Source organism: Chelonoidis abingdonii, chromosome 3 (genome assembly GCF_003597395.2).
Source record: "Chelonoidis abingdonii isolate Lonesome George chromosome 3, CheloAbing_2.0, whole genome shotgun sequence".
NCBI classification, from domain to species: domain Eukaryota; kingdom Metazoa; phylum Chordata; order Testudines; family Testudinidae; genus Chelonoidis; species Chelonoidis abingdonii.
Genome location: NC_133771.1, coordinates 58,113,378 through 58,140,319, shown reverse-complemented (window position 1 = coordinate 58,140,319; position 26,942 = coordinate 58,113,378). Strand labels below are relative to the sequence as shown.

At 37.0% G+C, this 26,942-nt stretch overlaps 1 protein-coding gene across 1 annotated transcript in view; it reads right to left on the bottom strand.

The window, feature by feature from the left end:
* Positions 1 to 26,942, bottom strand: part of FAM135A (family with sequence similarity 135 member A) — a 142,826-nt gene that overhangs the window by 52,519 nt on the left and 63,365 nt on the right. The window contains 8 exon segments of the mRNA XM_075063752.1: positions 5,316 to 5,471; positions 10,542 to 10,591; positions 13,977 to 14,054; positions 17,280 to 17,433; positions 19,457 to 19,583; positions 24,454 to 24,627; positions 25,104 to 25,174; positions 25,280 to 25,419. Coding sequence (XP_074919853.1) covers positions 5,316 to 5,471; positions 10,542 to 10,591; positions 13,977 to 14,054; positions 17,280 to 17,433; positions 19,457 to 19,583; positions 24,454 to 24,627; positions 25,104 to 25,174; positions 25,280 to 25,419 — 950 coding nt within the window.

Below are 26,942 nucleotides of genomic sequence, written 5' to 3'. Positions count from 1 at the left end.
CAAACAGCACAAACAAAGACTTCCCTCCACCAAGATTTGAAAGTATCTTGTCCCCCCATTGGTCCTCTGGTCAGGTGTCAGCCAGGTTCACTGAGCTTCTTAACCCTTTACAGGTAAAAGAGACATTAACCCTTAACTATCTGTTTATGACACCAACTTTGGATGACTTCATAATAGAGACTTAGCTGTGAAAGGTTTTGTACTCTATTATAAATCATTTATCATGAAGTCCCCACAATTGTGTTTTATGGTCTTCCAATAAGAAATAAATAAATAAAGACCAGGGATCTTTTAAAACGAATCCTATTATTGTGGAGAACACATTGCTGCCCAGAGATGCGCAGGCAGGCAATGTGAGATTCTTAAAATTTTTCTTTTCTTAAAACTTTTCTTAAAATTTTAGTAGGGACATCAGGTGGGAAGAAGTAGTTTCAGGATGTGTTCAGGCCTAACAGAAGATGTCACTATAGAACAAAAATTTATCATTACAAAATGTTTACATACTAGATTGATTGATTTATATTATAAAAAAAAACGTTCTAATTTTAAATAATTTTCCCCCATAACCTATTTAACCAAAAACCTCATTAACTGTACATTGTAACTGTGTACACACAAACTCTCATGCAACATGACTATAGTTATTTTTGTAATGTAGCAATCAATATCTGTTGCAATTTTTAACTCAGAGGGATGATGTCTTATTAAAGGTAATCTGCAAGAACTTTAAAAAATAAAATAATTGCATTACGTGTTGAATGTCTCCAACAACAAAAATTCAACACAATTGCTTCAGTATTTATACTGCAATATCAAGACATACAATGAGCATAAAAAACAGACCCAGATGTCTTTGATAAACACTAGTATTTAGTGCACAACACAAAGTGCTATATTGTGCATCCCAGAATTAGGTTTCAAGTACACAGTCAAACATTCTCTGAAATCGATGCTCATAAATTTACTATTTCTTTTTAAATTTTAGGTTCCCATAACTCCAGGATTGTTGGCTGCTGCTCCAATGATATGTGAAGAGCAGATTGTCTTCTATGGACTGTAACATGAACCAAAGTTTTCTGCTCAATCCTGCAGCCAACCTATATGGGGTTCAATTAAGTGGACATGGATTTTTGGTTATTTTTCATTAAAAGGCATGTGTTTGCACACTGTTTCAGAGAAACAGGTTTTTTAAAATCTGTTGATACAGAAAATGATAAAAAATCAACTTTGCAAACCAGTGCTCTATAAACTTAAAAAGCTCCATTTAACTGCCCCCTACAAGTTGGCTCCAGGAGGGTTTCCTAGTTGATGGTATATCACTCAATTCATGCCCAACTGTGGCCAAAGAGCTAGACCAGGGGTAGGCAACCTATGGCATGTGTGCCAAAGGTGGCACAAAAGCTGATTTTCAGTGGTACTCACACTGCCTGCTTCCTGGCCACCGGTCCAAGGGGCTCTGCATTTTAATTTAATTTTAAATTAAACTTCTTAAACATTTTAAAAACCTTATTTACTTTACATACAACAATAGTTTAGTTATATATTATAGACTTATAGAAAGAGACCTTCTAAAAATGTTAAAATGTATTACTGGCACGCAAAACCTTAAATTAGAGTGAATAAATGAAGACTCGGCACACCACTTCTGAACGGTTGCCGACCCCTGAGACAGACCCAACAACTTGAGTTTGTCAGGCCTAAAACAAAAAGAAAAGTTTAATATTACTTATGTCCTGCATTCCCCTTTCACCTTTGATGTCTGGATACTGCATCTACTGTATGGGAACCTTAAAATTTTGTTTTAAAAATACTTGCAGATCACTTTAAAAAAGAGATGAGATTAGCTTAGTTCTTTTTAGCTATAAAAAGGGTCAACTTCAAGTACAGAGCTGTCACTTCAGAAACATGGCAGAGTGTGCATCCTTCCATATGACCCTACATTGTGGATAACACGGAATTATTCCATCCCAACTTGGGGCTGTGAATCTGGATTTGCATCTCTGGGAAGTATATTCCTGTAGCTACGTTTGAAGATTTAAAAGTTTGGTTTTCTACCAAAAAAGTAAATTTGAGCAATGTTTATGCTCAAAAATGATTCTGAGGTCAAAAGTAGCTTGAAAGCACAGTCATTGCTCAACTTCAAAAGACAGAACCCAAAGCAGGACCATGTAGTAGCAAATGACTTTATTAGTACACAGTACAAGTTCCTTTTAAATACATCATATCCCAAATGGATATAAAAAGAATATAAAGATAAAAACACTACTGTAAAACCATACAATGCTGTCAAAAATATGGAGGGGACCTCTACAGAAACTCTGTGGGACATTACAGTGGAGTGGAAGCCGGCAGGGATAGGGATCATGGGAAAAAATGTTTTTGATGATGTGTCTATCTCAACCCAGTTAATGGGGTGTTCAGCATATATGATGAAGTAGACTGAAATTACCTAAAATAAGTGCATCAATATTTAATTTTCAAAGATAACTGAGCTAGAAAGATTAAAAAAAATTAAAATCAGAGGATATTTAAAAACAAGATACTGCACATACAAATCATTACCTAAAATATTTTATCTTTAACATCAGGGCTGAGGTAGAGAAAAAAAAATTATGTTTTTGTATTCTTATTATACACACAGTCTGTAAACATCGACATACTATCTGGGCTTTAATACAGCTATTTCTAAGTAAGAGCATCTTCCCCTTTATGTCCAACCTCAGAAATAATTTGGAGGATCCTCACTATTGCTACTGATTTTACATGGAAGGTGCTCAGATACTACGGTGATGGGTGGCAGTGTAAGATTAGGATAGATACATAGTTGGGTGGGGTCATCCAACTACTAATAAAATATCCTCCCTACAGAATGAGTTTTGCATCAAGATTCAAGGCTTAGTCTGTCCATGAAAAACCAGTTCCACAGCCATGAGTTCTTTCATTAAGAAGGCAGAATATCCAGCTCTTGTGTTAGGTATACCCTGGACTCAATCAAAGTGTCCCCGATAACCATAACTGTGGGGCTCAAAGAAAAAGGTTTTTGAGACAGCTGGGTCAAAGGCCAGCCAATGCTTTGTAGAGGACTAGAACCTTGAAATGGACTTTATGTTGGATAGGTAACTACTGTAATGTATAAAGCCCTGGTATAATGTGGTCTGATGGGCCAACGGATCAGCTGCAAAGTGTTTTACCAGCTGCAGCTTCCAGATGACTTTTTGTTTATCCCAGATATAGTGCATTACAATAATTTAGCATGAATATGACAAAGTCATGGATCACTGTGGTTAAGTCTCATTCAATAAGGTCTGACACTGTTTCCTGATCAGCTATAAACAGAAGAGGTTTCTAGCTACTCATACTATTTCAGAGTCTACACTCCAATTTTGCACATAACCTTGATAAAAGGGATGTAAAATACTAAACAGTTAAACCGTTAACCCCCAGCCTGGCTGTCCGGAGCAGCCCCAGCTGTGCTGGCCCGCCAACTCCAGCCCTAGGCCAGCTGAAGCAGCCCCAGCCTGGCCCGCCAACTCCATCCACTGGGCTGGCCCTCCAATCCTATTTCCAGCTGTCCTGCCAAAGCAACTCTGTCACCCAGGCTGGCCGGCCAGAGCAGCCCCTCTCGCTTTAATCAGTTAACCTATTAAACAACATAATTATAATAATTTAAATGGTTAACTTTTAAAACAGATATTTACCTCCCTACTTGATAATTGAAGAGAGGAGGGAGAAAATATCTTCATTTGAGGTTCCGGTCATAGTTTTTGCTTATTCTTGAAAATATTTTACTCTTAACCAGTATCACCTCTGTTTTGCCCAAAATAAGCCCAAGGCAGATGCTTTTCACTCATATTCTAGGTTGTTTCTGATTTGTCTCTTCTTTTCTAAGATTTCCCATAATAGGCTTCTCTCTTTAAGAAGTTATGAATGCTATCATTCCTTAAGCTGCACATTTTCATTCATGACTGGCAAGGAATGCTTACGTGCAACAGCAAAGTACAATAGGTAGACCAGCTAGGTAGGACTCCTGAAGAAAAATATATTATTCTGCACAACTGCTACCTCTCCTGAGCCTGAAATTTATCTTCTAAGCTGGCTTTCTTATTCAGAAATGTAATTAATTGCTGTTTTGTAGTAAACATATGTGTCTTTTAATTACTGTATATACTCGTTCATAAGCTGAATGTTTTTAGTAAAAAAGGGAAGCACCAGAGAATGGGGTTGGCTTATGAATGGGTACAGAGAGGGAGAGGTGGGACATACCCCCTACCCCCAACAGAGGGGGCAAGGAGAGGCAGCACAGCCAGAACGGAAGAGGCGGGGCCAGAGTCTCTCCACTTCTGGCCACGCTACTCCCCCCCAGCCTCCGAAGCAGCTGCAGCTCCGGGGCTGGCAGGCTGCAGCCATGCCACTTGGCCCTGCTCCCCCAGAGCAGGCTGTGGCCGCGCCATCCGGGCACTGGAGCACACTGTGGCTGTACCACCTGGCCCATCCAGCTGGAACATGCTGCGGCCGTGCCGCCCGGTCTGGCCCATCGGAGCAGACTGTGGCCGCGCTGCCCAGCCTGCTGGAGCAGCTCCACCCAGGTCAGAGACATCCTTCCCAGCCCTCCCCAGATAAGATGGGAAAGGATGGTATGCGGAGAGTGTGGGCGTCCCAAAGGGATGGTATGGGGAGAGTGTGGGCGTCCCAAAGGGATGGTATGGGGAGAGTGTGGGGGCCCCGGGATAGGGATGGGGTCATGTGGAGGGTGGTCACAGGGGTTACTCCTCTGACTCCCAGCTTCACCCTCTCAAAAAAATTCCCCACCAGTTGCTGTCCTGGCCCATCACAATAAGCAGCTGGCGCGCCGGGACACTTTGTTTACTTAGGTTTACCTTCGTGCCTCCAGACGCTTGAGGTAAACAAACCATCTCAGCCCACCAGCAGCTTATCCTGATGGCCCGGGAACCAAAGTTTGCTGACCCCTGAATTATAGGGTTGGCTTATAAACGGGTTATAAAATATTTCCATTTTTACTTACCCATTTGGGGGGGAGGGCTGGCCTATAAATGAACAAGCTTATGATCAAGTATATATGGTACTTTTAAAATCACATTTCACCAATTAGCATCAATAATTTAATCCACAATTATAAATGCAGTACAAAAGATATATTCAAAAGTTCTACTCTTCTGATTTTCACAAACATAGCAGAAAAAAGTAGAATTTGTTATCTCATTGAAAACCTACCAGTTTACAGATTAAAAGCTCCTCAATAACGCTTTAAAAGAATTTGTTCTACTTCATGCTCAACTGTCAGGTTCAATACTTACCCTCAGTGTGTGATGTTCTTGTGCTAGTAAAGCTGTGACTTCCTCCTGCAAGGTAATGATCTCTAGAAATTGCCCCCACAGAGCCATCAGAAGAGAGCAAAGCTGTGCAAGATTCATGTTTATAAGTTCTGCCAGTTCATCAGGATTTTCCATTTTCTGAAGTTAGGAAAAAATATTCTTACTAAATCTATAAATGCTTGTTTATAAATGTTGCCTTCACATGTACACAAAACTAATGAAATAAACTCAGTTTCATATGGTAAAATATTTACCCTTACAATAATTCTACAAAAAAAGAACTCTTAAATTAAAGCTTTTTTGTCCAAACATCAAAAACAATTCATTTCATTTAAAGTTACAATACTAACAGAACACTTTTTGTGTGGTTTCAGATATTACCCTGGAAAGTCTTTTAGAATCAGGTCACATCGTCTTACATTACAATAAGAACTTGACTCGTGTCAACTGTAATTTTAAAATGAAGGCCAGGTTATATCCACTGTACTTGGTAGGGTTCTAAACTACAGCGTCAAGTACAAAAACTAGGAATCAGGAATTAGAAACATGACACTAACAAAACTTGTGTCACAGCCAATGATGGGTATTGTGAGGATAAAACTGAGATATTGATGCTATTTTACAACTAGTTTAAAACAAGAGTAATCTCCTCTCCAGAACTGACCCCACTGATTATGACTGTGTGGTACTTGTATTTTTAAGTCAGTTTGCTTCCTCAAGGCCCACTCTCACGAGGTGTTAATGACCTCATAGAACCAGGCCCTCACAAAAGAAAGACACATAGGAAATGAGTCTTTCCTTCTTCATAGTTTACTGCATCCCTCAGACAGTCTCTTGTAGCATGGCTCCATTAGAGTTAAATGTAATTTGAGTGCTAGGGATGGCGTCTTTGGTTAGTATTCCCCACAATAAGGGATCTCAATATTTCACTACTTTGTATATTTTAACACTAATCTAAACTGATCTCAAAATACAGCACCATACATTAAAATTGCTATTGGACCAGCTGCATGTTCTTGAAGCCCTACTATAAACATATGAATGGCAGGAGAAGTAGTAAGAGAAGGTAAGTGAGGTGAGAAATGACCAAGGTACTGAGGCAAAGGTTTTAGCAGCGGAGTTTGTAAAGAAAGAGCTGATTTTGGTCACGTTACAGAGAAAGAAGAATCAGGAATTACATGTAGTGTGATAATGCACAAGTCCTCCCTTCTTCAGTTCCTTCCCACTATTTGTTGCTCTCATTTAACATTTTGTCTGAACTTTAGGCTGCATGTACTTCAGGGCACAGCCCAGGCTGAAGGAGGGGGAGAGGCAGGATAAAGGTAGCTTCCATCTATCTCTGTGCCTCCAAGATTCTGTTTTGGGGGCTAATACTGACCATAGTGTAATTTAGAGAAGTCTAATGGGTTGCTCTAATTTTACCTGGCTGGTTATGGGTTGTTTTGCAGAATTGGGCAGAACTGCCGAAGCAGAGTGTGCTCCAATCACCTCCTTTCTTGCCCCACAACCCTGCCACATTCTGACACTGTGAGGCAGGCAATTTAGGGCTTCATCTACTGGTCCTATATGCTGCCCTTCCCCAGGAAGCTCTTTCTGACCTCTGTAAACCACTGTAGCAGCACAGAAATCATAGCAATGAAGGCTTAAAAGGGACCTCGAGAAGTCAACAAGTCTAGCCCCTGAGCGGAAGCAGTAAATTTAGACTCTCTCTGAAAGGTGTTTGTCTAACCTATTCTTAAAAACTTCCAGTGACAGGGATTCCAAAACCTCCCTTGGAAGCATATTACAGAGCTAAATTACCCTTCTAGTTAGAAAGCTTTTCCTAGTATTTTACCTAAATCTCCCTTGCTGCAGATTAAGCCTATTACTTCTTGTCATACATTTAGCAGACAGGGAGAACAACTTATCACAGTCATCTTTATAACAACCCTTAACATATTTGAAGACTTATCAGGTCCTCTCTCAGAGCTGGTCTACACTACGGGGGGAAATCGATCTAAGATACGCAACTTCAGCAACGTGAATAATGTAGCTGAAGTCCAAGTATCTTAGATCGAATTACCTACCGTCCTCACGGCGCGGGATCGATGTCCGCGGCTCCCCATGTCGACTCTGCTACCGCCATTCGGGTTGGTGGAGTTCCGGGATCAATAGGAGCTCATTCGGGCATTGATATATCGCGTCTAGATGAGACGCGATATATCGATCCCCGAGAAATCGATTGCTACCCGCCAATACGGCGGGTAGTGAAGACGTAGCCAGTCTTTTTTCCTCAAGACTAAATATGCACAGAGGGTTTTTTTAAACCTTTCCTCAGAGTTATTTTTTTCTTAACTCTTTATCATTTTGTTGCTTTCTTCTGGACTCTCTCCAGTTTTTCCACATCCTTTCTAAAGTGTGGTGCCCAGAACTTGATACAATACTCCAGCTGAAACCTCAGCAGTGCCAGGTAGAACTGGACAAGTACCTCCCATGGTTTACATAAGACACTTCTTTTAATACACCCCAGAATGAAGTCAAATTGTTGATTCATATTTAATTTGTGATCTACGATAACCCCCCCAATCCTTTTCAGTAGTACTGCCATCTAGCCAATTATTTCCCATTTTGTAGCTGTGCATTTGATTTTTCCTTTCTATATGTAGTGCTTTGCACTCATCTTCATTGAATTTCAGACCAATTCTCCAATTTGTCAAGGTCCTTTTGAATTCTAATCCTGTCTTCCAAAGTCCCTGCAACCTCTCCCAGTTTGGTGTCATCTGCAGATTTTATAAGTATACTCTCCACTCCATTATTCAACTCATTAATGAAAATACTGAATAGTACTGGACTCGGAGCTGACCGCTGTCAGACCTTATCAGATACGTCCTCCAAATCTGACAGTAAACCATGGATAAGTACTCTTAAGTAAGGTCTTTCCACCAGTTGTGCGCCCATCTTACTGTAATTTCATTTAGACCAGTGCTGCTTAACCTTTCCATACTACGCACCCTTTTCAGAAATCTGAAGCCTGAGCCCCACTTCCAGGGACTGAAGCATGTAACTTAGCTTGACAGGCCCCCCTGTGGTGTAGGGCCCAAGGCAATTGTCCTGCTGCTACACCCTAATGCTGGCCCTTCACTGCAACCCCATTAAATCTGTCTCGCAACCCCTTAGGGGTCATGACGCTCATGCTGAGAAACACTCAACTAAATGAGTTGATGTACCCCGGAAGACCTCTGCATACTCCTAGGAGTATGCGTATTCCTGGTTGAGAACCACTGGTTTAGACCACACTTCCCTAGTTTGCTTATTAGAATTTCACATGGGGACTTTGCTAAAAGTCTTACTAAAATCAAAATATATAACACCTCTACTGCTCCCACTGCCGCCCCTCCCACCCCCAATTCATGAGGCCAGTAACCGTGACAAAGAAGCAAATTAGGTTGGTTTGTCATTATTTGTTCTTGACAAATCCATGCCGGCTATTCTTTATAACCCTATTATCCTCCAGGTGTTTACAAATGGATTATTTAATAATTTGTTCCAGTATCTTTCAAAATATTAAAGTTAGGCTCACTGCTCGGTAATTCCTCTTTGTTCCCGTCTCCACTTCTCTGGGACCTCACCCATCCTATATGAGTTCTCTAAGATAATTGTTAAAAGTTCCAATATTCCTGCAGCTAGTTCCTTAAGCACCTTAAGATGAACTTCATCAGGCTCTGCTAACTTGAATGCATTTAACTTATCTAAATAGTCTAACTTGTTCTTTTCCTATTTTGGCTTCCATTCTTTCCACTTTGTTGTTAATATTAATATTGTGTTCAGCACATAGGTGGCTGGAATCTGGTCTTGTGGTGTGTTTGTGGGGAGGGTGTAAGTGTAAAACATCCAGCATGCTTTTGAGGGTTTAAGGAGTAAATAATTCAAAGTAAAAAACTTCACAGAGATTTTAATCCTGAGAGATAGGAAAATACTGGTACTTTCAACAGTCAGAAAAAAAGAAAGAGGAGGAAAAGATAAAAGGTTCCATTTGGGGAAAGATTAGTTTAAGATGACAGTGGGACAAGCCAAGAGGAGATATCTTGGAGACACAAGACTGGAGAGAAAAGAAAAAGGACAGAGATTTGGTAATCATTTAGATGAGGATGAGAGAAGAGATGGGGAACAGAGACAGAACCTCTAAGTGATACTAATGGATAAGAGAACAGGGGAAAGGAAATGATGACACACTTCTGAAGAAGATTACATGGTGTTCACTGCAATGCAGGGGAAGCCAGAAGAATGCAGCGGTGAGGAAGCTAAGAGAGGATCTAAGGAAGAGAGGTGTGGTCAGCTATGCCCAAAGAAAGAAAGAGATGAAGAAGACTACATAAATTTAAGAAGCTTTCAGTATGTGAAGCAATGTTGGCCTGTGAAACACTTCCAAGTGGTCCAGAGAGAGCTGCCTAGTCACATGGTGCTGACTTTCCTTGTTTCTAGCTTTCACATCATATTAAATACAGGAAAAGATTTATTTTTAGCTAATATTTCTTTGTAATCTAAGCTACACTGCTGTATGTAACTGCCTCAGTTATGCTATTTAGAATGAAGGAGAAAGTGGACTGCATATTCCTGAATAACAGAGGAGATGGACCACACTAAGAAAATATTTGTGAACTCCTGCTTTAAGCTTTAGGAAAGGAAATACAAAGGCATACTTGAAATTGTGTGTGTATTAGCAAAATAAGGAAAGTTGAGTGAATGAAAGTAGTGAGGGAGACTGGGAGGTTGGGCAGTTGTGGGATAGCAGAATGAAAACATCAGAACCTGGGGAGGAGATAAAGTAGAAGAAGAGAAGGCTGTTGAGAGAAAATCTTGTTTTTTTTTAATTTTCTCAGATTCTAGGCAGAGAAGGATTAGAAAGAGAAGACATCTTAGAAGAGAGTAGAATGTAAAGAAGCGTTGGTAGAGTTTGGCAGTGAAGAGTCCATCTGAAGGAGAAATATTATCAAAATTAAGACTGAGTCAGTAATCTTCTGCATTTCAAACATCACTAGTAACCGTATCTCTCAACCTGCCACAATCCATAAGTTGGATACAGCATCTCTTGGAATGAGCAACAAACAACACAGAAAATAAATTACCAAAATCAATAATTTTTCTCTGCAGCAATCTATGAAATACAGATAGAAAATAATTTGCTTTTAACTTATTTTACATTTATTATGAATAAAAGACAAAAAGTACCTTTACTTCTTCACACAGTTCTGTAAGGCGAGCTTCTACATCTATGTTCTCTGGAAAGATTAGGATGCATAGGCATGAAATTATATTTTACCAAATTCAGACCCATATTTTCCAACTTGTAGAACAAATCAACTTCCTTCATGAAGCAATTTAGCTAAAAAGACTCAAAGAAACCTTGATGTCATTTAAAGTACCACCATTAATTTGAAATCTATTACATTTCAAAATCTGAACTACAACATTTCAACTAATTATTAAGACCGCAAGTGTCTATGTTATTGTTTTTTATTTTATAATTACATTTGCCTGTTTTTTTAAAAAATCTCTCCTGTAGCTGTTTGAAAGACTTATAAAAACAATGGGAAATGAGTAACTGACAATACTGAGGGAACAGGGACACAAGATATGCTGACAAATACCCAAAGAAAATCTATTGATAAAGAGAGAAAAAAATTTCCTTTGATCTTAGTAACCTTAGATATTACCTATTACAACTTAAGGTAAAATAAGTGTGATTTTTTAATTGATATCCCTTTAAAGTAAAGCAGCACAATAGCATGGAATTGACATTTGTATTTTAGTGATTTGAAGTTCATGACTTAAATCAAGACTACGGTCATGATGATGCAATCAGATCAGTGTGGCTGGACCCCTGCACAGCATCACTCACTTCAGTAGGACTCATTCTCATGGATTGGATTGCAGGATCAGGGCCTAAGGGTTGGTTATATGATGTACATTCCTTATTTCAGGTAACACAGGCCTTGATCCCCTTCTAAATGTGAAAAATTAAGCACATAAGCAGTCCTGTTGAAGTTAGTGGGATTGCTTGCACACCTAATACTCACACGTGTAAGAGTTTTCTGGAGCTGTTCCACAGTTATACGCAGTTATTTTCTGAACGTTATAAATTGTTCATTTTTCTCAACTAAAGAAAACTTCTGGACTAAAATGCTTTCATATCAATAGACAATTTTTGAATAATTAAAACTTTAATTTATTCTTTTAAGAAGTCTGAGTAGACACTGTTTTATATGTACATAAGCATTTGTATTGTACATCTAATGTACATATAATTTGTATATGTATTTATATACTTGATAGTGTAAAACTAAACATTTTGCATAAAATTTTCTGAGGCATCTAAATGACTTAAGAGCCTAAGTCTAACTAGAAAAGGGTCCTATGCATTTTTAAAAAAATTATTCTTTAAAACTACACTTTTAAATATCTGCCAAACTGATGTTATCAGAAATATTGCAGCTCTGAAATAAATAACAATTAGAACTATTTTGTCTATACATTTGGAATGGCAGTAATTTCCTTTTGAAAGAATTTAGAGCATAACAGTAGAATCTGATCATGTGCAGGGGTGAGAATGGGACACAACCTATTTAAATAAAAAAGAGGGTAGCAACTGAATGCCAAGAACACTTACAAAACAACTACATATCTCTCATCTACTCAAAAATAATCTATTTTTAAAGAATTCTCTCAGATGTAATACCTTGTCAAATAAGTTGGCCAGGCTACCAAAGTTACCACTTTTGTTACCTTAATTCAAATTATTCAAGGCATACATATTTGTTCAAAAAGAACTACTCTTTATCATTTCAAGTTGTCAATATTGTGTAATCGCACATGAAGGCAGCTTGAAATTAGATCACAAAATGTGGATGACTAATTTATAAACATATTTCTACTTTTTGGAAATTCTTATGTGCCATCTTTACTCACACTGTTTAATAAGAATGAAGTTAGTGGTGAAATTAACAGGACTGTTTGCAGAGTAAGGCCCAGTTCTTACAAAGATTTATGCATGAGCCTTACATCAAACTCTCAATAGTCTCACTGATTTATATTGCCAGGAGATGATTTATTTCTTCAGTTGTCCTTGATTTTCATGATATTGTAGGTATTTCAAAAAATGGAATACCAGATAACTACCCTAGACTAATCTGTATACAAACACTAATTTAGGGAACATTCTGCCATCTTACTTCAGGCTGCATGAATAAGGATGTCAGAATATATCTCAAAATTAATTGCTGTGTTCAATTTGTATGGTTAATTCCATTTTTGAAACATTGCAATATCATAAAAATGAAGGACAAGTGAGGAAATACATTCTCTCAGGGAAACATGAGTTAACACAAAACTTCCTGTTATAAAATTTTCAGGATATACTTAATATTTACAGAATGACAAACATCAACTTAATTTATATCAATGGATTTCTTACAATGTTTTAGGTAAAAATGTATTTAAAATACCTATTTTCAAAAAAGCTTGAAAGTAACATCAAATGACCTAATCTACATAACTAAAAGCCTATTTCGTTTTGAGAAACCAAGCTTTCAATTTGTAGTAATGCAAGTTGTCAGAAACTTGTAAAAACCAGCAATTAAAAACAATTACATACATTCCTATAATCTAAATAGCTGATAAAGATAATTATTCCATCCTCACAACAAACTTAAATGAAAATTTGTCATCTGAGATATATTTTCAGTTGTGTGTGGTACCATGCAAATTCAGTTACTTGTGAAAAAAATTATTTGGCTTATTCAACCATCATCATTCTGAAAGCTTACCATGCGTGTCAACTGCAACCCAAAATTGATTTTACATCCCAGTTATAATACTTTGAGGAACAAGTTGAAAGATGAAACTGAAACTGTAATACTATAATTAGCTGAATATAACTAACCTTCAATCATACCACCTTATAAAGTAAAATATTCTGTATCAGTAATGTTCATCCAGCAATGATTTGATATGATTTTGCTGGATCTTTATATTATTCCAGACAAAACAGAGTCATAATACACTAGGCCTGCTAGAAGTCTCTGCACTGCCATGTAAGAGACCTGCAACTGATTTGTGGACTAGTTTCTCTCTCCCAACATCTGAGCTGGAGTGTGCTACAATATCATCCTCCCCCAACCAATTATGGAACAGTGCTGACAATCTCCAAAGAGAGAACAGTTGCAATTTAAGCTTTGAGAACTGGTTGGTTTAGAAATAAGAGAAAATAAGTCGGGAGGCTCCTGCAGAGACATGGAAGATTCCCCAGGAAGAAAATACATTCATCTTTATCATTTAGAAATTTTAAGTTGTACCAATTAATGAAGCTAAAATGAAATTCTTGTTTTCTCCGGTTATTTGATTTCAAATCAGTTGAAGCCATTTAACTAATCAATCACTTCTATTTTATTAAACAGAAAGAAACTAAACTGTGTATCAATAGTAGCTCATGGTACTGATATACAGTGCTAGATTTAGTCCAGCCACTGTTTTCACTGGAGTTCCACACATTTGCATCAGGGTTGAATTGGTCCTTAGTTTTTTTGCTCCTCCTTAGACCTGAAACAAAAATACTCTGCACTAATAATAAAAATCTAAGGGATTATATCACCTGCTTTAAAAACATACCTAGATACGCGTCTCTCTGGGTTCGTGGATATTTTCTTCTGAGAAGGCGTTCATAAAGGACCTGCATGCTGGCCTTGGCTAGTTATAAGGATTGCACACAGATGACTAGTTACTACACTCTTTTTTTTCCAATCTGTGCTTATTTGCCTTAAAGTTAGTAAGAAAGTTTATTGCTAGCCTAGAAATTAGTGCAATTAGAATAGAACATTAAAGCATATAATTTTAGTAAAGTTTCTAGATTAGGTGTTACTAATGATGTACATTAAGGATGTTTTTGAAATTTTCTAATGCCTGTTTTGTTTTTTAAAAATGAACATTGATTAAATGCTAACAATTAGGTTTATTTATAAAGTCCAATAGTATTTTGCGTATGCTGCTGCAAATACAATTTGTTTAAAAAAATACAGATCAACATTTTTAAATGAATAAAAATGTACATCATAGAATTAAGTGAACAAAAGAAATAAAATTAAAGCAAGATAAAGACATTTTATTTAAAACAAAGAACAACAATACTTTTTATGAGATCTAAAAAGGATTTAGGATTTTTTTCCCCAAAAAGCCTATTTGAATCTCAGATATAAAATATACTTTACCATGTAAAAACTCAAGATAAATAGTAACAACAAATGACAAAAATAAAACATGTATTATAGTATGTGAAAATCTAGTGTGCAGGGATTTTTTTATTTTCACAGAAGTGCAGTTGTCTCTGATTATTGCTAGTTTTTAAAGAGAACAGTCCTTGTTCTTAGCTATCAGTAATGGTTATTTTCCAGAAGCAAAAAGTGAATAATGTTAGTAATGTTAGTATCTGTATAAACGGCTTTAGTCACTGTTGTCATATAAACAGTCCAGATATAGGTATATACACAATATAACAGAACTAAGAAAAAAAATTCACAGACAAGAAAAAAGAAAAGATATTAGCATACTAAACTGTGAAGACTGAGAAAAAATTAAAACAGAAAATATCAATAAATAAAAGACGAGTCAATTGTCAAAGCACTAAATATATTATTTTTTATTATTTCTGTTCAAACTTGCAGAATCTCAAGGTAAATTAAGATTCTGAAAGTCAGTATGAGCCCAACCCACCTAACACTATGGGAATCTTTCCACTGACTTCAATGGGCCTTGGATGATACTCTACAGTTGTATTATTCAAATCCTGGATTCTATTTTATTATATATATTTTATTTTATACAATGTGTTAGGGAACTGAAGAAAAAGCTGTGATTCATTCAGGAGTTCAATCTGGAGTTTCAAGTAAGTAATTTTGGTATTCTAAGCATATCTTTACATAAAGAGTAAAACCAATAGATACTATTTGGCACATAAGGCGTTTCCTTACTAAAAGCTGAGTCATTCACATAAAAAGAGTGTTCCCCACCACAGGAAGATTAAAGTAACTGACACACAATATACTCTGCACTGTGACTATAAGCACTGATCCTGTTCTTGATTATAGAAAGCCTAGTTTCTAGTGTAAATGGTACTTTAATGAACATAAATTTTTATGCAGGAAGAAAAAGGCACTATATCAAATAGATTAGAACCTCAGAGTTATGAACACCAGGGAAATGGAGGTAGTTCATAACTCTGAAATGGTCGTAACTCCGAACAAAATGTTATGGTTGTACTTTCTAAAGTTTACAACTGAACACTGACTTAGTACAGGTTTGAAACTTTACTGTGCATAAGAAAAACGCTGCTTTCCTTTTGGGGGGGGGGTAGTTTACATTTAACACAGTACTGTACTGTGTCTGCTTTTTTTTTTTTCTTTTGTCTCTGCTGCTGCCTGATTGTGTACTTCCAGTTCCAAATGAAGTGTGTGGTTGCCTGGTCAGTTCGTAACTCTGGTGTTTGTAATTCTGAGGTTATACTGTATTTATTTATGTATTTATATAATAAATTCTTTTTTTTTTCTTCATTTTTTGCCAACTTTTCACATCTCAAAGTCCTGCATGGTAAATGCCTAGTGATTACTCATCCTATAATGTTAAAAGACATAGCTAATTAACAGTAGTGGAAATGGTAACACCTATCAAACAACATACTCATGGATTCCAAAATGCCCTTCTCTCTCCCCTTTTTTTTTAAAGCCAAAAAGTTTTGACGTTCAACACAAACATGCTTGATATAAACTCTAGTGATCTTTGAGAATGCCAATGTATTATCCCTTTACATCTATGCCATCTTTTTGGTTCCACAACTCAAAACAGAGATTACCTTAGTACTAATCTTGCATGTTAGAGTATGTCTTCACTTAAAATGCTACAGCATAGACATTGCCTACACTAATGGGAGGGGATCTCCCATTGGCACAGGTAATCTCCCTCCCCAAGAGGGACCTAGCTCTGTTTACACTGGGGGTTAGGTCTGTGTAGCTATGTCTCTCAGGGGCATGGATTTTTAATACCACTGAGAGACCAAGATATACTAAAGTAAATTCCTATTGTAGAACAGACCTATTATTAGAACTATATTTTAAAGCAATATTTCTTTAGCTCCATTTGCAAAAGGTGGCTGATTCAAACTCTAGTCAGCCTCTTTAAAGTCAATAAAATTTATTGAGACCCCTTGTATGCTTTCTCATTGTAGAAATATGTTCTCTAATGGTTCAATTTTAATCATGATAAGAAAGTGGCTACTCTGAAAACTAAGTGTAATCTTACTGACTGTTCAGTTACATAGATTTAGTCCATAGTGTAATCTGTTTTTCCAAAGTCTCAGGTAATTAATATTATGTCAATTTAGAGTGTACAGCCTTTAAACAACAAAAAATTGACTTAGAAATAATTTCTTCTTGAGGCTTTATTTTCAGGTTTTCCCCATGATATTCTTTTCAAATCAAAACTTAAAGCATTTAGAATTTTTTTAGAATCAAACTTTAAACTTACTTATATACAACAATCATGATTCCTTACAGCATGCACATAAGCATAATATAGTATTTAGACTAGGGTGGGGATTTGCTTCAAATATTTTTAATATTAACGTAAATGATTTGAAAAGGCTACAAGAAAATAATTTAATCTCATTTAAAGCCAGTTTTTAAATCTTATTACCTTGATGGCAGTATTTTTTGTTATATTTCTTTCTGATCATTATTATAAGACTCATTTCAATTCCAGTCATAAAATAGCAGGTGCACAACAGGTACAAAGTGTAAGATGAATTATATTTCAGTTAAGAAGAAGGGAGAGAAAGCAGGCTTTTCTAAGGAGCACCGCAAGAAGACAGAAAAATATCTTTGTGATAGAAAATAAAAGTGATTTATTTTCTTGTGTTCAGCATACCCAGTTCTATTCGGTGAGAGGAGGGGAGCTCCTTTGCTATCATGATGAAATAGCTGTGTAACCCTTTAAATGCAAGCAGCAAACTGGCACAAAGTGTATAGTGGAGATTGTAGGCATGATTCAGGAAGGACTCCGCAATCACAAAACTGCAACCCTAAAAAAAGATTAGTATACATATTAATCACATACTATAAAATTGCACTAGCAGAATAACTAAAAAGATTTTCTGTAGATCATCCTCCACCCCAAACTCATCTGAAACTGAAACTCATCCCTGGGCCTGCAATTTCCACTGGAGTGCAATCTCACAAAAAAGATAAACACACTAAATTAGGGTGGTCAAGTGATTAAAAAAATTAACCACAATTATTTGTACTGCTAAATAATTATAGAATACCATTTATATTAAAATGTTTAGATGTTTTCCACATTTTCAAATATATTGATTTCAATTACAACATGGAACACAAAATGTTCAGTGCTCACTTTATATTTATTTTTATTATAAATATTTGCACTGTAAAAAACAAAACAAATAGTATTTTTCAATTCACTTACTACCAGTACTGTAGTGCAATCTCTTTATCATGAAAGTTGAACTTACAAATGCCGAATTATGTACAAAAAATAACTGCAGTCAAAAATAATACAATGTAAAATTTTAGAGCTTACAAGTCCACTCAGTCCTACTTCTTGCACAGCCAATCTCTCAGACAAACAAGTTTGTTTACATTTGCAGGAGGTAATGCTGCCCGCTTCTTGTTTACAATGTTACCTGAAAGTGAGAACAGACGTTTGAATGGCAATGTTGTAGCTGGTGTTGCAAGATATTTACCTGCCTGATTTGCTAAAGATTCACATGTCCCTTCATGCTTCAACCACCATTCCAGAGCACATGCATCCATGCTGACGATGGGTTCTGCTTGATTAAGATCCAAAGCAGTGCAGATCCATGCATGTTCATTTTCATCATCTGTGTCACATGCCACCAGCAGAAGGTTGCTTTTCTTTTTGGGTGGTTCGGGTTCTGTAGTTTTCACATTGGAGTGTTGTTCTTTTAAGACTTCTGAAAGAATGCTCCATACCCCGTCCCAATCAGATTTTGGAAGGCATTACAGATTCTTAAACCTTGGGTCGAGTGCTGTAGCCATCTTAAGCAATCTCACATTGATACCTTCTGTTTTGTCAAATGTGCAGTGAAAGTGTACTTAAAATCAACAACATGTGGGGTCATCATCCGAGACTGCTATAACATGAAATATATGGCAGAAAGCAGGTAAAACACTGAGCAGGAGACATACAATTCTCCGCCAAGGAGTTCAGGCACAAGCTTAATTAACTCTTTATTTTTTTAATGAGCGTCATCAGTGTGGAACCATGGCCTCTGGAATGGTGGCCAAAGCATGAAGGGCATAGGAATGTTTAGCATATCTGGCACGTAAACAGCTTGCAATGCCAGCTACAAAAGTGCCATAAGAATGTCTGTTCTCGCTTTCAGATGACATTGTAAACAAGAAGAGGAAAGCATTATCTCCTGTAAATGTAAATAAACTTGTTTCTCTTAGCAACTGGCTGAACAAGTAGGACTGAGTGGACTTATAGGCTTTTGTTTTTGAGGGCAGTTATGTAACCAAAAAAAATCTACATTTATAAGTTGCGCTTTCATGATAAAAAGATACACTATGGTACTTGTATGAAGTGAACAGAAAAATACTATTTCATTTGTTTATCATTTTTACAGTGCAAATGTTTGTAATAAAAATAATATAAAGTGAATACTGTACACTTCGTATTCTATGTTGTAATTGAAATCAATATATTTGAAAAAGCACAAAATATTTAATAAATTTCAATTGGTATACTATAATTTAACAGTGAAATTAAAACTGCAAATAATCACAACTAATTTTTTTAATCATGATTAATGTATTTGAGTTAATTGCGTGAGTTAACTGTGATTAAATCAACAGCCCTACATTAAATATTTTAAGTTTTCTATAAAAGGGAACTTGAAACATATATCACAGCCTTTTGGTAAAATTATTCCCTTTATGTTATGTCACTAGGTATAGTAAAGTGCCTTTAATTAAGTTTGCCCTTTATTACCATTCAAAAAGAATTATTACCCAATAAAAATCAGGAAATATTATAAATAAAATAATCAATAATATTCTTACATCTGCTGATAATTGTTTTGTATAGTTACTGCCGAAGACCACACTTTCAAGAGTAGGAATCACAGTGTCCCTCTGCTGTGCTGGTGTGTTCCTGTTTAACCAAGTATTCTTCATGGGACGAGGAAAGCTGCCAGAACCATTTAAAAATAGAGAAAAATATCCACTTGATTATAAACACAAAGTGAATTGAATACATGTAATAAGGAGTGTGTGCCACAATTATTTATCATAATAGCAGAAATTCTTAACACAAATCATTTGTGTTTTTAATGAAAGTCAAAGGGAATCAAGATGTTCAGGTAATTACTGGTTTTGAGTACCTTCTTATAACAACTGCAAAGCTTGTTTGTTGAAAATTTCTTGAAAAGTATTTAAAGGGACACTCTGGATAATTAGATTTTTAAAAGTATTCAAAAATATTTCTGGGTGAACCGGTAACATTCTGCTCCAATGATGACTACAGCAACTTGAAAATTACTGCTTCATTTTAGTGTCTCTTTTCACGTTATACTGAGATGAGATATAAAGTTAAATTGCTCCACTCACTCACCACTGTAAGAGCCAAAACTGGGAGGAAAAATTTGCACACACAAAACACCAGCAAACTCAAAATTTTTGCCAGTATTGTATAAAGGTGCCATGGAAAAATATTACCCCGATTCTCTGAAAACATCATACATACAAATAAGAACAGTTTTTGCTAGCAAATGTGAAATTTGTGCACCATAGCTAAGGGGATGCTGCAGCTTAAATAATAAATTCACCTTCCTGTAATATCGTTTTGTGGACTGACATTTACCCGTGCACTTTGTGCATTGGAACTCATGAGGAAGATTTCAGAGGAAGAGAAGGAGCTGGCATGGAGTATTTGAAGATTCGGGAGGAAAGCAAAGAAACATAATTTAAAGAAAAATCTGTGTTTAAGAAACAAAATAAATATTATTAGTGTAATGCTGTTTGTTTTTCCACCCATTACACTTGTTTTTGGTGTGTTCTGTAAACAAAAAATTTGTGATTCTTCCCCCACACACACCTCACACCCCCATATGAGGAACAGTTTAAGAGAATTTGGGGAAGGTGTTTGAAGACAGAATCTGTTGACTCCTACAAATTTAGGAGACTAGGCAAAGGATGGCCAATAAAAAGGAAGGGCAGATGTTAATGCCACTGTGGCAGTCACAAGAACCTCAAAGAAAAAGGCCAGGGACAAGGTCAAGGGCAGCAGTGACAGCAACCGCAAGTGCACTAACAGCAGCTGCTGCAGGCACCTCCTTATCTATTGGCTGTTAACCACAGTCAGCAGCTAAGTCTTTTGGCTTCTGCATTTGAACCAAATAGTCTTCTTCCAGTAAATCACCACGAGTCAATGAGCCACCACTTTCTCTGACTAGTCTGCAGCATAAATTGCTGTATTGCAAGAGAAAGTATAAAAGTCAACTCCTAAGGTCAAAGACATTGACAGAATATATCTACTTAAAGAACTGCATCAGAAAAGAACTTCAATAATGTTTCTGAGTTAGTCCCAGACTCAGCACCATTGTTGACTTGTATTGTAAAACCAATAAAGCAGATGTAGTCAGTGTCACAGACAGAATATATGTTCTAAAAAGGAGATGGTAAAAGGAGGATAATCTTGTCGTTAAGATGCTGCTCTGAGACTTTGGTAATCTGGGTTCAATTCCCAAGCTCTATCACAGACTTTCTGTGAGAGTTGGGTTGGTCACTAAGGCTATGTCTACACTGCACACCATGGGTGCCAGAGAGCACGGAACAGTAACTCCTCACTTAATGTCATCCTGGTTAACATTGTTACGTCACTGATCTATTAGAAAACATGCTCGTTTAAAGTTGCTCAGTGCTCCCTTATAACATTGTTTGGCTGCCGCCTGCTTTGTCCACTGCTTGCAGGAAGAGCAGCCTGTTGGAGCTAGCTGGTGGGTGCTTGGAACCAGGGTGGGCTGGCAGCCCCCTATAAGCTTCCTTAAGTTCCCTGTGTGGCAACTGCCCAGCAGGCCATCAATTGCCGGGCAGTTCTGGTGTCCCTCCTTCCACTGCCATGTGCAGCTCCTGCCCTCTGCCTTGGAGCTGCTCCCAGGAGCCTCCTGCTTGCTGTGTAGGGGACGCAGAGGGGAGAGGAGTGCTGATGTCAGAGTGTCTCCCTGTCCCTGCTCCTGTACCCCATCTCCACAGAGCGATGGGGGAAACACAACAGGGCACAGGATGGAGGGAGCTTGCTGGCAGCAGTTGCTGTCTCAACTTGCTGATCTACTTAATAAGGCAGTGTACTTAGAGTGGGGTCAGAGTACTTAAAAGGGCAATGTGTGTCTCTATCTCACTCACTCACCCCCCCCCCCACACACTTTGGAAAGTGGAGGGAATTGATGTGCTCCAATTGGATAGCGTGGGTTCATCATCATGTTCAGTTTCCGCAAGGAATGTTTGTGGCCACTGCCATGCATCTATTGTGTTTTCTCCCTCCATTTGTGCTGCCTTGTAGAGTGTGAGGCTATATTAACAACACGTTAACACTTAAGGGCTCATCCGAGTGCTAAGTATCAGGGGGTAGCCGTGTTAGTCTGTATCCACAAAAATTTACCATCAGATGCATCTGAAGAAGTGACGTTTTTTACCCGCAAAAGCTTATGCCCAAATAAATCTGTTAGTCTTTAAGGTACCATCAGACTCCTTGTTGTTTTTATCTGAGTGCTAGTTCAACATTTAGCAGCAATATCCCACCCTCTTCCACCTTCTCACTTCACCAACTCAATCAAGTTTCACAATCATCATTGCTGTGTACACTATTAAATTGTTTGCTTAAAACTGATAGTGTGTGTGTGTGTGTGTGTGTGTGTGTGTGTGTCTGTCTGTCTGTCTGTCTGTCTGTCTGTCTGGCGAAAAAAATTTCCCTGGGACCTAACCCCCAGATTTACATTAATTCTTACAGGGAAATTGGATTCACTTAACATTGTTTCTCTTAAAGTAGCATTTTTCAGGAACATAACAACAATGTTAAGTGAGGAGTTACTCTAGTTGTAGCTACACACCAGAATGAAAAGCAAGCTTCATCCACATTGTGACTTGTAGTTACACAAGTTAGTGAAGGTCTCTGGTAATGACGAGGTAGCAGGGGAAGGGTCTTGCAGCCCCCTGAAGCAGAGAAAGGCTCTCGCAGCAGGGAGCTGCCAGAGCCTTTCCCCAACACAAAGAGAGACTCTGAAAGTGAGGAAAGGCTCTCACAGTGGGGAAGAAGCAGGATACTACACTGCTAAAAATAGCAGGATATACAGGAGATGCACTACTTGAGAGCACAGAGAATCATGTAGAGTACATACCCGAAGGGTTCTGGTACGTCTTTACTCACAAATGCAGTGCCGCACTGTCTCCCTTGCTATTTACAAACATTCTAGAGGGACATGCAGTGTATGTACTCTACACGTCGCTGTAAGGAGTGTGCAGTATAGACATACCCTTAATGTTTCTTTCCTCAGTTCTGATCTTTGTAATGGCAAGGGAAACAATACTTTCTTTCTAAATAGACAAGACAAAGGGAGATATAGTCTCTTAAAATGTATACATACAGCACCAAGCACAATAAGACCTGCTCTCATTTGGGACATCTAGGTACTATTGTAATACAAATAATATTCAAATAAAACCATTCAGTAGGTTCTCTGATTGCAATAATGGTAAAAGCTGCTCAGCTGAGTCCTGTTTTTGTTGTTGAGTCACAATAGTACAGATGTAGAATATAAATGTAGGCTACAGAGCATGATATTGCTTATTTGTGGTGGGGGAGAAGAGAAACAGATAGTTGTTTTGTTAATTTGGCATTAGTAGTTTAGTTTACCTGTTTGCATAAATATATATAGTACTTTAAAAAAAGTTTTTTTTGCAGATTTTTCCACAGCTGCAGACAGCCTAACAGAATACTTTTAAAGCTCCATCAGTTAGATTACTGAAATGTAAGTTTCGTATGGGCATGTAAATAAGAAAAAGAAACTCTTAAAATAAACACTTTAATTTAACACATACTGGTAAGGCCATCAGAAAGGTACCAGTAAAGAATACCACTAAATACAGGGTCACTCCAAACCCTGCTGGAATGAGAATGTATACGCCCACATACTCCTCTATTCGTTATTCCACAGGGTCTTCCTGCAAAAAATAATTATAACATAACACTGTGGGAGGAAAAAGTGGTGTTACTCTCCCAAGCTCTGTCCACGAACTAAGCTCCTTCACCCAGGACAAAATGAAGCATCACGTGCAGTAGACTACGCTCAATTCATAACAGGGTTATCCTCCTTCTTTCTGGCATATCCTTTGATAATCTATGTACTAGTTAAAGCTGATGTGGATAGTGTCATCACTATGCTTCAGAGTTAACGGTCCATTTAAATAATCAATGGAAGTTTACACCTCAGCTACTTTTTCAACTGCCTGAACACTCAAAAAGACACTACCACACTAGTTATACTGTGTTCATATTATATAGCTTTTCTTCACATCTACGAAGGCTAGAGATGTAATAAAAAAAATGAACGCAGATTCTGGAGTACAAAGTGTAGAAATCAGGGAAGAGTACTATCTCAAGAAGCCGCTGAGCATCAGCTCAATTCAATCCATGGATAAAAAAGATAAATAAAATGAATAGAGATCACCTCACCCTAACTACAGATTGTATGAACACTAGCAGAGGATGATATTGCTTGCTCTCTACTTCTTTTCTCTTGAGTGTATTAAATTATTATAGTTATCTGTGTTTTACCACCTGCAGTCCTTTTATTCTAGCACAAACTAGAACTCAAAATTTCGCAGTTTTAGGAAAAGAACAAAAAAACACCAAAACAGCTTCTAATCTAAAACATCATAAAGCACAATATATCATATACATAAACTTACTCTAAGTATTACATTCATTCTCATCAAAACTCTAAAGTAAGTTACAGTAACTAATAATCCAATACATTAATTGAATCTTATTAATGGGATATTACCTGATCAATGGCTGGTGTAGAGCAAGCAAAGAAGCATGGACTGTAACAGATATGACGGAGAGGTGGAAGTAATCAAACATAACATTGACGTAGTGATGAAGGCCCTGGTGTAAGCTAAAGTGCAACTTTAAAGTTCGGCTACTAATTAGTTGCAGTGTGCTCAGATCATCTGGCCTTGGGGGAAAAAAAAAGTGTAATTACTGGAACAATGTTTTAAGTTATCCAATAATAAAATCCCCAATACAAGAAACAGCAAGCCATTATTTAAACAACACAAGGCCACAGCCATATTGGTCTTCAATAACTTTAATATATTAAATATAGTATTATTTTATACCATATCATGTATAAATATAATTACATCTCTAAAAGGGAACAGCAGGATGAATAGGTAAACAAGGAACCTCTCCTAAACCCAGTAATTAAAGTCTGCAAGCTGTCTCAAGAGATTAACCAGATATCCTTGCCTATAGAAATAAACTTCTTATATATGAACAGCTGATTTAAAATAATTTAAGCATTGTAGATTTTAAAAGTGTTTGAGCAATATTTTGTATGTACGATGTTATAATTTTAATCTATCCATTTAAAAAAAGCAGTTAACAGGCATTTCAATTATTTAATAAAATATAGATTATTTTTAAACTTACGAATAATCTGTGTCTGTGAAGTGTAGATCTAAGGATAGCAGGAAATTCATTTCATTAAGGGATTCTTCAATCTGAAAAGGAGTTAAAAACATGACAATTATGTTTAGTATTTTGCAAATTATGCCGAAAGGATCTGAAGTATCTGAATAGTTAAATATACTTGAATGACAGATTACCTTCCGTTCATCGAAGAGCATTTTAATTTTGAAGATCATAACATCATTCACAGAAACCTCCTCATTTTTGTAAAGAATTTGAAATGTTTTACTGCAAATTACATTGTCATGGACTGAAGCTGGAAAGGCAAGATCAGTACCTGAAAATCAAGCAGACATTGAAGTTTTAAAAGAATACAGTGCAGATAATGAAAATATTCTTTTGTTCTACTTTGAAACCTATTATTATTTTCCAGCATTCAAATGTGTGCTAGATACCTTACTGCAGCCAACGTCCTAATCTCAAAGAATTTCTATCTAATTTCAGATATGATGCAATGAAGTGAGCCAGTAAAACCAGGGAGAGAGGACACTGCAGGAAGAACAGGAGGTTACAGCAATCAGATTACAGAGTTACTGAGCAAAGGTGTAACACAGGGCAGTCAGATTTTTTTTAAAGAAAAATTATATTATATAATGTAACATACAAGTGTATTTGTTGATTCACTTCTTGTGGCACTGGCTTAGAAGTGATTCTTCGGGAGTGATTTAAAATGAGAAGAGGGCAGTTAAATGTTTACTAAACCTGTAATATATTACTTCCTCTTTGTTCCCTTATAAGAGCCAAGAGTCTCATGCCTTTTTTTTCTCATTGAAAATCATAAACAAACAGTACAATTAAATTCTTCAATCATATACAAATATGTACTACTGATAAAAAATGTAGACACTAAACTATTTTTGCCTAATTAATAAACCAAATAAGGTAGTGAAATGTAAAGATGAGAAGCACACTGAGGTTGCCTGAATCTTCAAAGCAATGATACTTAGCACTTTTCATCTCCGTATTGTTTTACAAACTTTAAGTAATCAGTCCTCTCAGCATCCTGAGTAATACAGTTATGTATTACCCACATTTTAGAGTTGGCAAAATTCAGGCAGAGAGGTTAAGTGACTTGACCAAACCTACCAAGTAAATCAGTGGATGATCTGGAATTAGAAAGTAGGTGTTCTTGACTTCCAGTTCTGTGCACGTTATTCTGACTACATTACATCACATCATATCCAAGTCTTATATTTGTTCAATATGGCACATTTACTTTAAGGACATGATGGACTGAAGAAAATGCATGAACAGAAATATGACAAGAATGGTTAGAGAAGTGGAGAGACTGACTTGAAAGGAAAGATTTAAAAAGTTGAGTAAGTAATGAATAGTCTACAATTATTTGAAGGGTATGATCAAAAGGTAGAGGATTCATTCAGCAAACAGAAGGGATTTAGGTAGGAGTAAATGAGATACAATTTTAAAAGCAAATATTTACGATAGTGAAATGCATTAGCCTATTGAATAATGACCAAGGAAATACACTTAAAACTAGAGTAGGCAAAATAAGAGTAAGAGCACCACTATGCAATAAGGAACAATCCTCAACGGGCAGACGGCAATATCCTAATAGATGTTTTCCACTTCTAGATTCTGTGAGTGTGGCAGACAATGCCCTTCTATAACCCCCATAAAATTTTAGTTTTGCCTTTTGCAATCTATCAGGAACTAGATGCAAAGCTAAGTATTAGTTCATTGGAGTGTTTATATCTACACATTGTGACAAAGTTCCTCCTCTACGTTGGTGGGTCCTGCGCTTATTGGCGGATTTGTTCACCTCAGTGATCTTCCCCTCTT